Here is a 16,574-nt window from a genome sequence, read left to right as displayed (position 1 = left end):
TGTATACGTCTACAGGTCTGTTGATACACATTTTACCACTAAAAGACATTTAATACTGTTACCAGCTGTTATTAGTAATTCATGTTTCCTGATCATTTCTATAACTTCCTGCATCAGTAATGTTATTGAAAACATTAGCAAACCAGGTGTCTGTTTTAAATTGACAAAGAAACATACAAAAGTCAACATTTTCTTCAGTTATATACTATATACCTCAAATTTCACTATTTATATAGTCGATAAAGTAATTCCATGCCTCCGAATTCCAGTCATAAACCAGATTGGGCCTAATGCATTGTTACTCCCGCTTCCCAAATGTCAGTTACTGTGCACCGCAACTACATCTGTCTGCGGCAGTTATTTTCATGCACATCTCTTTAGCTCTCATTACATTTTGGGCTTAATGTGAAATGCACAGATTTCCACTGCATACTGCGGGTGTAAACCCCAAAGCAGACAGATAATCCAAATGAAGGCTGAGTAAGTGACACGCGATGGGATGCAGTGGCAAAGGAGAGGGAAATGTGCACCAGCAGGAGAGAGTATAAATAGTTTGACATGCTGTGAGGCTGCTGCCCGAGGGCTGTGGCTTATAATAACTGTAAATTCAGATGTCCTAGGTTCCTGCTGTCCTGAGCTGTCAGGCCAGTAAGGATGCACTTGGTCCCTAGTGGGGATATCCTTAAAATAAGAGCATAGTGGCGCGCAGGTTTTTTTTTCCTCCCCTCTGACATTGAGTTATGGGGCTCTGGGCTCTGGCCGGTGGTCTGAACAATTTGTGGTGCAGCAACATCACCGCGCACAAAATGAATGATGCCCTGCAGTGTTTGTGTTGGGGCGTTATCAATGTGCCGACTATAAATAATAATTACCAAAAAAATAAAAGGCCCTATGCTTGACCAGAGGACTTTCATCCAAAAACTCTGTTTTTCTTTCTGGTCTGAAAGTATTGGGGTTTTTCTCCTGGGCTGGGCCACGTGAGGCATGGGGAGACGCAGAAGAAGAAGTGCATATGTCCGTGCACGCTTACGTGACAAACGCACACCTATACACAAGCATGTTTGCATGTACAAAAGCGCATATTCACAAATTAACATTGTAACACACGGAGACAGGTCTTTTCTGGTGCAGATGCACTGACCCACGTGGAACTGTAATTAGCTGTGATTCCTGCTTTGAAGTGTCCGGCTGTGTGTAAAGGGGCATTTCACCCTGGGTCATTATCTTCTCGTAAATTTGCTCTCTACCCCAACAGCTTTCACCTCGTCCTCCAGAGCCCCACTCGGGTCTTTCTGCAGCTCGGGTCGTGGTATTATAAACTAGGAGAACATTTTGTGGGTTTGGCCTGGGCCAAAGCAAAACTTGGACCCAGCCGCTAATTGCTAATTACAAGCCCCTACCCAGTGGTGGCTTGACTTTTTGTCAGGGGCTTCTCTCCTCGCTCTCCATGAAAGGAGCCCTGCAACCTAAGCTAGGCCTGGGCTTTGAGCTGCAGCAGATAGGTCCCTTGAGGAGCACCAGAGATCCACGGCCCATGACTCACAACGTGGCTATAAGGCTGCCATGCACATTAACTGGACTTATACATGGCAACTTGGATATTTTCATAACCCAATATAACCATGTACTGACTTGTCTCCTTTGTGAGGGCCGAGCTTGAGTTTAACATCTTGAATGTCATAATCAAGGCTTTGATTTTGTTGCAAAGGTTCCCTCGTGATCACAAGTTCCCCGTCGTTTCAAAGAGAAACTTGTGATTTATGAGTTTGTTAATGCCTTAGAAACCTCTCTCAGAGTCTTATGTAGCAGACAGGTAGTGAATAGTAATGCTTCAGGTGGCGTTAGCTTTAGGAGCCAGCGGAGGCCCCTCTGTTCCCTCCGACCTGTCACTGATTAGTCTGTGGAATAAACAAAGCCCTAAATAATAGGATGAGAGTTGCCCTGGGGAGAGGTTGGGGAGTTGTCTCGTCATGTTGCTCACAATTTAGGAGTCTTTTAGAACACTCCCTTGCCCCATAAATCCTCCTCAAGAGATTATCTGATGTGAAGCCGGGGATGCTCAGCAAATCCAAATATTTTCCTGAGCAGGTTGTGGATCATTCTCTGTGAGTGTAGTAATTCATTTCCCACACAGCTTGAAATAGTGCATCAGAAAAGCATCAATGGCAGCGCGAGTCTCCACAAGCTACAAAGTTTGGCTGTAGAATGAGCTTTGGCCATTGTTGGTTTATTATTCTTCCAAACCACATAGAATTTGATTGGTTTTGATGTTTAGTGCTATATCCAGTACCCCTGCTGTCTTGTTCATATATTGTTTGTGTAGCGGCCATTGGAGTTGTCCCACTGAGTTCTTGCAGTGGGCTGCACCCGAGGTTGCCCTGTTATTGTGAGCTTTAGAAACCAAAGGCGGTTGACTCTGAAGTATTTAAATAGACAGTACCTAAAGGTCAGAGGCCATCTGTGTGTGTTTGTGTAATTCTTTTTGTTTGTTTGTGGGTGTGCATGTTTGATCTGTTCTTTAGAGTGGCGAGGGTGGAGCGCTCCGACACCATTCGCTGTATGAAGTCCTGTCAGCCCAATGACATCGCTTGTGTTCTGAACCCCACGCACTCAGTGTCACACACCTTCATCTCCCTGCCTACCTTCAGAGAGTTCACAAGGCCAGAGGGTAGGTACAAGTCTTTTCTTTCTTTAAATATTCAAAAAAAAAAAAATTGTAATTCAGATGGGTAAAAATGGACAAGAGGCATTCATGTTTCATCATGAGACATTTTCCTGGGGAGTAAACAAGTCTTACAAACTGCTTCTCTTCCTTTTGCAAATGTTAAGCCAAGTTGGCTGTGTCTTTATATATCAGTGGATCTCAACTGGTCTGGCCTCAGGAGCCACATTTTTCTTTCGTCATGAAATTGCAACCTAAATTTTCAGACTTACAAATATAAAAAAAAAAAAAACAGCAAAATATGTGCAACAAAAGGGCAGCTGGGCCTAAAACCCAATGAAATAAATCAAGAATGCTAATATTTCCTGAAGTATCAAATAATGTGACTGGAAGAACGCCTCTGCCATCATCACGTTTTAGAAGTGGCTGCTTATTTAAGCCCCCTTAAAATTCCCCCTGTGTACCTTTACTTTATGATTTCACTAAGCATGATAACAGGTTTTTATTCAGTGTCACAGTGATCCTCCACAACTTTATCTCCCTTAATCTTTTCGCTCCTATCAACTGAATTTCCCTTGTCAGTTGTCAGAATCTATATGACGACCTCTTACCCCCCAAACTAGCTAGACCCTGATGTTCTCCATCTTGGCTGGTCCTCACCGGAGAGTGAGTGCCATACTGGTTGAATAGAAGTAACCACAGTAATCATTTGCAGGCAGTGACAGCTGACAAGCATCTATTGGCCGGCGTGCAGCGCATGTTTCAGACACACTCATGCTCAACGTCACGGGGAGTTAAGCTCTTGTCATTTCTCATAAGCTCCGAGTCGGGGTGTAAAGGACTTGAGGCCCTTTAGCTGAACAACGGTACTGGAAAGCTTCAACCTTTTTGTGACCCTCTCAGTGTACAATAAACACAGACCCTTCTTTCTTCCATTGTATTGTCTTTCTCGAGAAAAGGACACAAACAAGAAAAGCAGGAGCTGGCAGAGGCTTAGGAGAGCAGCCCTGGTGTTATGATGGGGGTTCCAAAAGCTTTTTGTGTCTAATTGTTATCCTCCAACAGAGATTGTTTTTCTGAGAACGACAGTGCCGGCTTACGGGTCCTATCACTTGGGCAGTTACGACGTCAAGTTTGAAATCCTGGAGGGCAACGTGGAGAATGCCTTCGACATCATCAAGCGAGTGGAGAACGGAATGTATGTGGGTGAGTACACGTTGTGAACCAACCGTTTTGACAATAGCAGCTTTAGCATGCAACATGTACCACCCGACGGCCCCTGTGACTGGGAATTGCATTTTCTTTTTGACAAAGGCGGTGGTTTTTCTGACCTCATTTCTCATTTATATATTTATTTGATCACAAATCAAACTCACATGTGTGCATTGAAAAGGTACAAAAAACAGAAAAATATTCCATAAGGAATGTCTGGACTCCTTGACATGAGTACATCTGACACAGACTGTTATGGTCTTTGCAGCGTGGTGGCATCATGTAGCTGTCATCATCTTCACGGGGGCTTTTGTGTGTCTGCGTCTTTGGAGAGCTGTCCTCTGAGTGGCTCTGTGAGACAGACGAAGGCCTGTTTCTGTCTCACCAAATATTTGGCATCAATTTTCACGGTCTTTGTGGTTAAACAAAGTACCATTTAATTCACTTATCCATGGCTATGCCGATCCCAAAGATCATTACTTTCCACAATAAGTTATGGCGGCCTGAATGTAGAGGAATTGAGTGTATAAAACTACACTTGTGTATTCTTATGCATGTATCTATGAGTGATTGCAGCTGACGGGCAGTTTATCATAACTACCTGTTCATTGACTGCCACCATGCTGAAAGAAAAAGAGCCCCGCGCTACTTCAAGTTGGAGCGGCAGATACCATCTCCAGTGGTGTGTAACAACAACACATGTTTGGGTAGAAGCCATTCCCATCCTTTAGTCTGGTGGTGACCCAAGTGCTGCTGCACGCCTGTCGGAGAGCTGAACGGAGCCTTGGCCCCTGGAGGATGAGGGTGTACTCAGCCTAGGGATGACACATTGCTGGGCCTGTCTAGGTGTTTTTGTTTTGGTTGTGTGCTGAGATGCAGGCAGGGTGGCTGTGGAAGGACAGTTTCTTCTTCTTCTCTTAGTGATGGATGAAGAGATGGCCTGTCAGTAAGCACATCTGTCTTTACGGAATGAAAGGGAGTGAGGGAGGAGGAGAGCGTGTGTGGCTGTCACTGGTTAAGGCCGGATTGTGGGTGCACGCAAGTGTTCCTCTCTCGTACACTTGCAGAAACAGATGTGTGCTTATCACACACACCCAAATTCACACAAAGACATGGGAGAATTTTTTTTTTTTTTTATCACCAGCAGTGATTCACATAAATCACTGTAAAAGCAGGTATAATTATATTGCACTGTCTTATAATGGTATGTTTTTGTTGGAATGCACAGTGGTGTTATTCCGCATGAGCCATAAGCCTTAGTTTGTAATATATCATCCACTGTGTGTGTCTGTGTGCCTGTGTGTAAAGAGGACTTAGGAGAAATTCCCTGTTTATAGCGATACTCATTTGCAGGGGCAATGTGTGTGTACAAGAGAAGGAAAGAATAAAATTGGAGAGAGAAAGACAAAGTGAGAGACTGTAATTCAATGAATAAAGAAGAGCGAGAGAGAAAATATGTGCAGAAGTAATCCTGGGCGCTGTGCTTCATGTGGTTAAATGTATTGTTCCATTTCCCCACGCTAGGCCTCAGTGTCTCGCCGAGCATTAGAGCACTTAAACTGACGACCACATGAAAGGCCTGTTTGTGAGGAGCCACTTCTCTCCCAAATCCACTGGATGCTTATTGGATGCAGCTCTTGCATGTTAGCACCAGTTGCCCATCACGTATCCAAATTGAGGCCCTGTGCACTGGATCCTTTGGTCACCGAGTGCTCACTGTGAAGTGTGGCGTCCATGGCGCGATGAAGGCCCTCTTGGTTTTATTTAGTGGGTTGTGCTGCTGGTGCTTTGGCCCGCAGATGCTGCTGTTGTGTAACTATTGTATGAGGCTCGCTGACGTGTCACTTAAGGAAGCTTAGTTTCCAGTATCTCCAGTGTCTCCAACAGTGGTATTACAGCTTGGTGGGATGTGAAGAGCACCAGACATTGAGGCTCCACTAATGAACAAGTGTGTGAACTCAAACTAACTTTGGTCATTATTTTTGGCCACTTTTTGTGTTATTGAACACAAAGGAGGCAATTAGGACTCCTCAAAATCCGTCGCTAACTTGAAAAAGGGATTCCTAAAAGATTTGATTGGCCGACGCTCTTTTCCGTTCCACTCACTTACTCTCTTTGCTGCACACATAGGCGTGCAGTGCAGGCATAGACATACATGCGTATATACGCACATGCACACACATGCCCATGCAGTATTGGCTGACAGCACACCACAGTGCAAGAGCCACACAACTCTTTCCTAGCTCCCGGTCATCCATCACTGGCTTTACCAGCACTGTCACATCTGGATGACAACCCTGACAGCCGTACGCATCTGTGCAAACACAACCGTCCCTCAGCACTTGGAAAACGTGATCAGAACCAATCACACACTTGCACAATCCCATGGCGACTGCAGCAGCGCAGCAGCGATCAGACAAAATCTCTTCAGGTAGACTTTCATCAGACCCACCGAAGTGATATTTCTCATCACAACAAAGACATTTGCAACACATCATACACCTGGTTGGAAGTACAAACAGTGGTGGAATGCATTACTCATGCTAAAGCAGCCGTCCACTTCTGATTAGGGACAGCTTGTTTGAATAGGGCTGATAATGGGATGATTGATTCTGGCTGTCAGCAGGTGGACAGATGAGTCCTCCTTTTGAAAACACTGGTTCTGTGGTCTCTGCTGGAAGAAGAGTCTGATAAAATGCTTGTGGTTCCCTTGTTTGACTATCTCCCGGTGAAATACATCACAGGCTGGTCTTGCTGTTATTTAATCGCCATATATCAAAGACAGCTTGATGAGCACACACGCATTCTTTCAGCTTTGCTTTAGCCCTTACTAAGTAGCTGTTGACAGACTTCTTTATGGGGGTAAAACGTTTCTTCTTGTGCACTGTGCAAAATATGAGGTAATCAAAAGCGATTTGTGCAACTATACATCAAGACACTTTTTACACTTATGCGAAAGTCATCTGCCTGACTGTGTGTAAATCCATTGTACAATACAAACAGTACCCATCTGTGTAATTAAACAGTCAGCACATGTTTTGTCGTCTTTTGGATGTGTCCAAATGACTCCCCTTCATGAGTAATTGTTAATCATGGAAATATTTTACTGTAGCATTAATCATTGTTGTCAATTTTTTTTGAGAGTGAAACATTTTTATTACGTAGTATTTATGTTTATCTTATTGTGCAACAACAGATGACACAGTGTCTTCACTTCAAGAATCATATTTATCCTCTAGGAAAAAAAATTGGTCTCAGACGCCACAGCTAAATTCCATTCATTTTTTAAATGCAGGTGGAAATATGCCTTTGCGGTTTATATGCAGTCCAGAGAATTAACATCTTTTGCAATGCTGTTGGCACAGTGCTGGCAGCAAGAGAGTTAGATGAAAGAAAGAGGAGGAAGTGGACAGTTTGTCTCCGTGCAGGTAGTCGTGGTCGTAAGTGGAGCCATCATCAGTGACTGGTGGAATGTGAGCCTACTGTGTGAGACATGACTACCTCTGAGCCAGTGGAACTTGTGGCTCGGCCTTGCGGCTGTGCTGGTGAGGAGTCGAGGACAGCTGTGGAGATAAGCAGAAAACTAGCTCCCCTAGTTTTGAGTAGCTGTCATCTGGATGAATCATGACACGGCAGCGGTGGGCCCACCAGAGTGCGCCAAGCCCATGAGGAATCGTTGTCTGGAGATTAGTACAGCTAATCAAAACAGGGTGTCCCCCACCCAACGGCCCCACAGTCAAACCCACGGCGCTCCCCCTCGGGTGGTCCGCCACAATCAAACGTACTGATGACGAGATAGTGATGCAGAGATGTCATGCTCACCGCGTACACAGCCACTATATGGTGTGAACACGTATAATACATATTACTTGCAATAAAACTGTCGTCATAATTCATCATGATGCACTTATCTCCCTCGGTTTGGTGATCTATTTAATCTACACTCATAATTACTCATTGCTTTCAGGCAGTGTTCTAAAGAAAATCTAACTTTGTTTAGTTAACCACTCAATTCACAAATTGACTGCTTGTTTTCATCCATGATCATGAAGCGACATGACAAAATAGATTAAAAAAAAAAAAGTACCCTAAAAGATTATTATGCTGCACACTTTACTGCATTTAGAATGTAAGATGAGTTTAATGAAGAATCCTGATTTAAAAAATAAGCAAAGCAGTTTTTCATCTCCTTTCCATTTAGTCTACATTCAAGTCTATTTTATGCCTCTTACTTATGGTTCTTAGCTTTGAAAGGTCACTTGTAATGCAGTGTAAAGGTTGTGGTAAAGATAATGGTGCATGTTATGTCATTTCAGCTGCTCTGGCCCACAACTGCTAAAACAGAAAGTCCAAGAAAAGAACCAACCAGTTCCCTGCAATGAGGCTACTTCTCAGTGATGTCACTGCCCAGTGAGTGACACCGTCCAACAATGACCCATGGGCCATTTGAGAGATCAGTAACGATGACTCACTGTTAATTGACCTTAAAATATCAAGCCGCATACGCTGGCCATTTGCAGCGGGGGTGAGCGTGGATCCCACCCCCTCTTTGGAGTGGTCAGAGTCGTGTTTGGACAGCCTGACCTGACTGGCCATCTGTGTACCAGTGACAAGGCTGTAAACACAAGATCCTGTCCCCAAGGGGCCCGTACACTCTGTCTCTGTACGGTTGGTTCTGTTGTTATGCCAGGCAGTTTGAAAAGATTATATTTCAGCCACACTGACGTGTTATCAAATCTGAAATTGTTTTTTTTTTTTTTTTACTAATGGGGTAACAAGGGAGTTAGTTAGCAATTTCTTTTGGCTTGCCTTCTAGCTTTTATGGACTTTTTAGAGAAAAACTTCCAGGCCTTAAAACAAGAGTTCTTGAACAAAAACAACACTCTTTGCTCTGTTTATATTTATGCCAACAGTACTCAGCTGTGCATCAGTAAAATATAGATCAGAGAAAGAAACACAACATATCACAGTTATGGCTGTAATGATGCTAAAGAATGCCCTCCATTACCCTCTTTGTATAGTGGAACTTTGTGCACCACCTGGATGCTCTCCAATGGTTTTACTGCAGTGAGCATGCATAGCGCCACAACCAGCGTGTCATTATACAATACTGTGGTGAGGCCAATGCATACTTTTCATTTGTCTCTGGTGTTAAACCCGTTCATTTTGGATTTTGTCATACACTTCCTCGCTGAGTTGTAGAAACCAGAAAACCCCGAAATTGTACTGTTTACATGTAACCCTTCAATATTGCAGACCTCGTGGCCATGAAGGATGACAAATGCCTCCGGGCATTTGCTTCACTTTGTTTTGTGGCAGTGTCTCTGCTGCGAGTATGCATTTATTTAAGGCTATATGTTTTGGAGAATGGACAGATTGTAAAGCTGTTTGTTTGATGGTGGCTGTTTAAGCCAGTGGGGTCACCTTTGCACCCTGCGGCAGATACCTCAGTGAATCGGAGACACCGCAAACCTTTCCAGCGCTACAATTCGAACTCCTGCTCTGCTACGCCAGGCCTCACATGACATGACCTTGCAACCCTAGTCACATTGCAAATTGTCAGCTGCAGGGTTTTGAAAACCTCTCTGTGTTTATTTATATGAATCTCAGGTGGTATGGTAGCCAATCAAAGTCAACCTGTTATGTGGCTGTTGGCTTTTTGCCTTGAAGCCTGGATGAAATGTTAAAGATGAGTATGCGGTTGTGGTTTCACCTCAGGTTCACTGTGAGTATGTTGAGGCCCAGCTGTTAGCTGATGCTTTCCCCTCATTGAGGATACCACTGTGCTTTTGATGGGAAGCTTACGGAAACACAGAGTCATCACATTAGGATTTCACAAAGACGTCCAAGAGGTCACGTAGAATGACTTTAGTATCAAGCTCCTTCGTGCAGAATTGGACACATGAGCCCTCAATAAATATAACCCTTTTTTTCTTGTCATCAAAGCTGAGCAAAAAAAAAAAAAAAAAAAAAAAAAAGTTAACAAAGGCTACAAGTTGAATAAAAACTGAGGTGTTTCTTTACTATTCCACAAAACATGACAGTTACTGTGATACATCTTAGAAGTCAACATATACTCCTGATCACAAAAATTGAGTTGAGGAAAACTAAACTGTATTTCGTGTTAAGTTTAAAATGATAATCTCTATAAACGCTGTTGGGCACCATAACAGAATTTATTTTCTTAAGAGCACACTTGTGCCTTGTGCATGTGCTAATTGGATCACACATTTTTTAGAAAACACTAATGGGCCACAGACACGTTCCACATATTGCCCTGTTTAGATGCCCTTAATACATTTCAGTTCAGATGTGCGTGGCTGTGTTTTTGTCATAAACTTATATGGAAAAATTGTTGAGCTTCTTTTCATAGAAATAAACTTCAAGAGTCTGAGAGGAAAACTTACCTTCGGTTGACCCTGATTGTAAAGTGTTTAGTCCTCATTAGAAGAAGGCCGCACTTACTGCACACTGCAATTAAAACAAGCCTTAATGTAGACTTAGACCCATGTGTTGTTGCAGTGGTCCATATTGTGTTCATAATGATATCTTACTCATCTTCACTGTGCTTGCTCAACCCTGCCCGGAAGCTTTTGAACTGTTTGATTTAAGTACACTGACAAATAATGGATCTTTTGAGGGCACTTTGAGTTTGCATTGGTCACTTCAGACTTGCGTGCCATCTCAGTTGACTCACGTCTGAAAACAATGTTCAGACCCAAAGTCTCTCTTTTCCCACGTCAGTTATTTTCTTCATACTGCAGCTGTTGTTAGGTTTAAGCAAATGTTACTTCTTTCTGATGGCGCTGATGGTTTGGAAACAATAAAATATCAGACCAGCGCCCCTCCGTATAGTGTCACTACGCAACAGAGTCCCAAAACACCAAACACGGGGGTAACCCTGGTAGAAGTGGGCCCCATCCCACACTCCTCCAAGTGCTTATCGCCAGAATCTCCTGGAATATGTTGGTCATATAGATCCAACTCAGAAAAGGACGAGAGAGCAAAATAAAGTGACAGTCAGAAAGAGAGACAGAAGTTCCTGCAGCGAGCCCGTCCCAGAGTCAAAGATGGAATCCTGGAGGAATGCCTCCATGGCTGTATCGCGTGACTGCGACTGCTCCACTCCATCAAACACATGGGACTCATTTATCCTTGTGGGCCACAGTGATGGTGCCACAAACACCAGGCCCCCTCAGGAAGGGAAGAGAGGGAGGAAAAAAAAAAAAACACGGAGAAAGAGTGGGTGGGGGGGATCTTCCATCATACAATGCCAGCGTCCCAAAGATCCCAGCGGATGGCGCGTAATGGATCATCATCTGCCCTGTAGTGAATGACAACCAAATGGGTTTTACTGCTTTCTTACAAGTACCACACACAGGAGCCTCATAATTCTGACCGATCGAGGCGGTGATCCGTCGTCAGTTTGATCTTGAGTCATCCTTCTATAAACTCCATTATGAATAAGAGAAACACAAGTAAAAAAAGAAAGAGGGTGGCTGAAGGCGTGATAGGAGGACAGTGAAGTTATTGTGCTGCCTGACTGCACTCTGGTGACAGCTATTCAAACAGACAGGGGCTGAAATGTCACCGGACTTCTACAGAGAAAGGTCCGCTGACAGCCTGCATGAACACGGCCATTTTCCATCCTGCAATCACATGTTCAGTTAAACAGAGCAACCCGTGAATTCCATGGGAATTCAGTAATGCTCCGTTGCTCTGTATGTTTATTCTTCCATCTGTTTTACCATGACATATAGTGTACAGGCTCTCTTGTTCATGAGGTTTGCCGTGGGCAGTCCTTTAACTCGTGGACACCACACTTCATTTGAATACTCAAGTTAATGTACCAGCTGACACAGCAGCACACCTGAAAAAGGTGATTTTTGTATCATAGCTTTTAGATCTAATGGGAATATCATACAATACCATTAGCTATACTCGCTTAACCTTTGGGTTCCAGGGGTGTTTGTCTCTTGGCGGGAGACAAAGCGTACCCTTGAAATTTTACTCCACACAAGGCTAACACCGAGACAGCTAACCATTCATGGTCACATTAACACCCACTGCTAATTTAGAATCACTAATTGACCTAACATGCATGTCTTTGGATTGTCGGAGGAAGTGAGAGCATCTGTAGAAAACCTGGCCTGCACAAGGAGGAACATGCAAACTCCACATAGTTGACTGTCCTTCTTGCTATGAGGCGACAGTGCTGACTGGCACACCAACCTTAAATCACCAAAATCATTGCCCTACGAGATTGGATAGTGTTCAATGGTCAGAACTCATTGGAAGTATGTCCTACTGTAGAAATAACTATGAAAACTGCTAACAACAATTTGTGGAGATCCAAAATTTAACATCATATTGCCACCAGTGACTGGATGTGTTTAGCCACAGTATGTTGTGCACTCAGTCAATGTAGTCCGAAGGAAATAAATTTGAAACGTAAAAATACACTATAAGCATATATTTGTGTGCATGGTGTGTTATGCAAATTATGTGGTTGGTTGTATTGTATCTAAAATTGACCGAATTAGGGATGAACAACCGAAGAATGTCTGATTTAGACAGCCTGACTCGCACACTGTTTGTGTAAAGATGCTTTTCTGCTGAATATCAAATGTAATATGTGTGCTGAACACCGCAGACTAAATGTAATTATCATCTGTTGTGTTTGGGTGGCAGCAGAATTTCTCACCCTCAGCACTATGAACCACAACTAGATGCATGGCCTGACAGGGGTAAGAGAGAAACCACAGTGTGGCTGACCTTTTGAACCAAATCAACAACACAAAGACAGTCTAACTTTTGATAAAACCTTTAACACTGCTGCTCTTTTAGTTAGCCAGCTGTTATGTTACTGAGGAAATTATGAAATCAAAAAACTTCTATATTGTCAGTGAGCAGAGGTGTATGGTATTTGTTAGTCAAATTAGTCAATAATGTAGCCTAGACATTTTAATAATTTTAATTCAATAAAGTCAACTATATAATCCTGCTATTTGTGTTTAGTATAGTATAGTGACTGTTCCAGATTACACATCTACTGGGTCATTGTACAATTTCAGTCAAAAGATGTTTCACAATAAAAGACTTGTTAAAAAAAAGAAAGATTTTTGTCTGCTGAAATGCTAGAGGGGTTTTTAGTCTGAAATAGATATAGGAAGTGTTGAGTTTGTATTAACATGCAATGCAGTAACTTTAACGGCAAACGGTAGCGGATCAAAACGAGCCTTTGAGTTGACATCGTGAATCAATCAATACACCTTAAATGACAATATAATAACTTTGACAGTTACATTTATTTTTATTGGCCCTGTTGAATGACATTATGCTTTAGAGATTTTCATGCACTTAAAAATTTTGGAATTTCAACTGGTTCAGGAAAACTGTGACTATTTCATTTCCTCGCTTGGAGAAGTGGTGGAGTTTAGTTTGAGTGTATTCCAGCAGCATTACACTTATGTCAGTGAGATCATCAAGGATAGAGTACTGCTTGATATTTACATGTGTTGCCAACTTCTTACTGCTGCTTGGCTGCTTTTTTGCTTCAATAAATGACTGAAAAGCTTAAATGTAACATCAATAGTCCACAACTTAAACAAGAGAAATACAAAAAATGATTGCAGATTAGTATGTCATGATACAAGCCAGAAAGTTATGGTGAGCAGGGCATTTATCTCTTTATGGGTTCTCCTATATGACAATTTACTTTTGTCTTCTCCAGGTGTTGTTCGCCAAGTGAAGCCTCTGATTGGTCCAGTGGAAACAGTACTGAAACTGTCCATGCGCAACCTGTCAACTCAGGGCGACTCTGGCCAGAACATCATCAGCGTTCACGTCTTCGTGTCGGAGTTTTGGTTCTGAGAGGCGGTTGCCCAATTTTATCACACATATTAAGACATCCATTTTCAACGCTGTGCACGTTGGTTTTGTCGTAGTAGTGCATAAATCAGTGTTGAGGTTTTGATGTGATGTTTTGAAATTGTTATTACTTTTGACAGTTGCTGAGAGGAGAGGTTACTGCTTCTGATGAAAGCACGACACTTTGATTTGATGACAAGCTCAGCCTAAAGTGCACAAATATGGAGAAACCTTATGTTATGAAAAATCATTCAGACCTTTTTCTAAATTGAACGTGCATGCATGCAGAGAGGTCATTAAAGGATACGGAGTTTAGATTCAACAGTATTCTTTTCATGACATATAAGACTTTGCTTTTGTAACATCCACTTTTCCTTTCTAACTGTGTGCATTGGATGAGGTATTTTTTCTATGGAATAAACACTATTTTAGTTAGAGTATTTGTTTTTCCTTCCATTAATATTCAATGACTGATGTTTGAATTTCTTATGTAACACTTTTAGCTTCCGTTTCACTGTCAATTGTTTCCAACAGAAAAAGGAGCGCCGCCAGCTGGAAAGGCTGAGTGTATCCTCTGCAGGTGAAGAGATAGGACAGCTGGTGCATCTGTAATGAAAGCCACAGTTATGTGCAGCACTCACTGTAGGAAGAAGGATTATATTTCTCACCATGGTTTTCCACAGTTTTTTTTCTCACACCACAATGCAACTTGTCGTTCTGCTCAATTATTTCTCCTTGTCATGGCATTTATATTACTTTAGCTCAAAAATCCCACAATGCAGTTCCTCTCATCTGACAGAAACGAAAACAAATTACAGTCATCTCACACTATACCTGTCAGTGATGATACCAAATGATGACAATTTGCAAGTGTCTCAATCTCAAATTTACTGCTCCCTGTATCGTAACTACTGAGTGTCTGCAATAGTGAACAAATGCCGACACGCCAACCTAAAGATTTCCCTTTAAAATATAACATGTTTAAAATATGTTTCCATCACATTAGTAATTCAGTATAATGACACTTGCTATATCATTCATGGTCATGAAAACATCACCATGACTTGCAATTTTTTAAAAAAGGTCACAACAGGAAACTTGATTTTGATAAATCAGACATGTCAATATTAGCTAACAAACAGAGACATTTGAATAGAAGTTGACTTTTCTTCACGATGGTCTGTGGAACGTCATTGCACTCAATGATATCTGTCGAAGGGGGGTGATAGTGTATATTAACAGCTTGACCTCCGAATGCCCTCAGATGAGTTGGATGTACATAAGCTTCTACTCAAGATACTGCATGTAAATACATTCATTGTGGGTTACACTTAAGGTCTTGGTCACATTGGAAGCTGGGGGAGGTAGGATTTTGGGAAAATCCTCCTTGGTAGAGTAACTATGGAGGGAAATAAGGTGGCTACAGTAATTAAAAACCATGAACACGGATACCAACCCCTGTATTCCTAATTACATTTACCAGTGAACCAGAACTTCTCTCTCCATCAAACATTGGGGGACATGAGACCGAATGAGCTGGGAACATGTTGGTAACGGCCTAGCTATGAGACTGCAATCATCACTGTGGCCAGGCCCAGCCAAAGCCTCCCAACTCTTCAAAGACAATAGAGGAGGGGCGCATACATCAGGATCTCGAGTCGTCTGCTGTGATGGATTTTGAGGCTCTACTGAAGGGGATATCCTCTTCAGAGGAAATAGAGGCCAGCGGGTCAACCTTGTGGTAGACATGAAAAGAGGGAAGAAATGCGGTGTGTCTGCGTTCATGTGTGTGTGTGTGTGTGTGAGTAAGTTAACTCCACAACCTTAAAACCATACTTTCAGCCAATGTTTGATAAATGTGTCCTGCAGTTTTTATTTATTTTTATTTTATGATGATATAAGCGCAAGTAACCCAACTTATATAATGAATTGGTTTGGAGAATAGGTGGGAATAATTGGAAATTATATTTCCTTTCTCAGGGAAATAAACATTTGTCTTGGCATTTGATAGCTATCAATTCATTTTGATAAATTTCTATGGAGGAAAAACAAGAGCAACATTTCCAGAAAGAGCTGGCAGAATAAAGGCATCTTCTCCTTGTTGAATGAAAAAAAAAAATCTCTCTAACCAAGCATCAACCAACCGCGATATCATCCTTTGGTTTGTGAACTGCAGTTCTGAAGCCTCGAGTTCGGGAATGTGGTCGTCGCCATCTTGCTTTTTCAAAGACAGAAGTGACCATATTTGGACGGGGTGAGGAGAAACGAGCGGCGGGTCTGACTCCATCTGATTGGAAACTACGCCCCGCCCACTGAAACTTGACCACGCCACAGGCCTGTCAATCAAACAGACACACCCCCAAACACACCACTTTTTTGGGCCTAATATGCAATTAATGTTGGGATTAATTTTCGACGGACCACAAGAGTGACTTTAGTGACTGACATCATGACCTGCGGACAAAAATAATTGATTTTTCTTAAGTTGAATGGCTGTGATCCATGGAGCCAGGGCCTGTTTGGAGCCAACCCTGTTGGTGGGACTGCAGTTTAAGGCACTTTTGCATTGGTCTAATTTTTCAGACCCTGAAGCTACGCCCACTTTTATATACAGTCTTTGATACTAACAAAAATCGAGTGTATTTTACCACAAGTGTTAATTTCAGTCATAGTTGGAGAAACGCTTTAAATTGGCAGTTACCAAGATGAGACAATGCCCACATATTTGGTTCGTTTTATACTGCACATCAAAATCCACAGAAAACACATTGTAAGGATGTAAACAGCTAAACATGAACAACAAAAAGTCATATAGTCAGACTGTGTGGGA

At 42.4% G+C, this 16,574-nt stretch overlaps 1 protein-coding gene across 1 annotated transcript in view; it reads left to right on the top strand.

Annotated features, from left to right (window-relative positions):
- The window catches only part of fbln1 (fibulin 1), a 32,834-nt gene extending 18,678 nt beyond the window's left edge, over window positions 1–14,156 (top strand). Inside the window, exons 15-17 of the mRNA XM_069695312.1 lie at window positions 2,523–2,668; window positions 3,728–3,868; window positions 13,608–14,156. Coding sequence (XP_069551413.1) covers window positions 2,523–2,668; window positions 3,728–3,868; window positions 13,608–13,747 — 427 coding nt within the window. The 3' untranslated portion in view covers window positions 13,748–14,156. The remainder of the gene's footprint in view (window positions 1–2,522; window positions 2,669–3,727; window positions 3,869–13,607) is intronic.
- Window positions 14,157–16,574: the final 2,418 nt, after the last annotated feature.

This window comes from Brachyistius frenatus, unplaced genomic scaffold, assembly GCF_029030835.1.
Source record: "Brachyistius frenatus isolate BFR_SWC_R1_liver_20210118 unplaced genomic scaffold, ASM2903083v1 Contig_19, whole genome shotgun sequence".
Taxonomy (NCBI): domain Eukaryota; kingdom Metazoa; phylum Chordata; class Actinopteri; family Embiotocidae; genus Brachyistius; species Brachyistius frenatus.
Note: the sequence above shows the minus strand (reverse complement) of the source record. Positions and strands in the feature narration are given on the sequence as shown.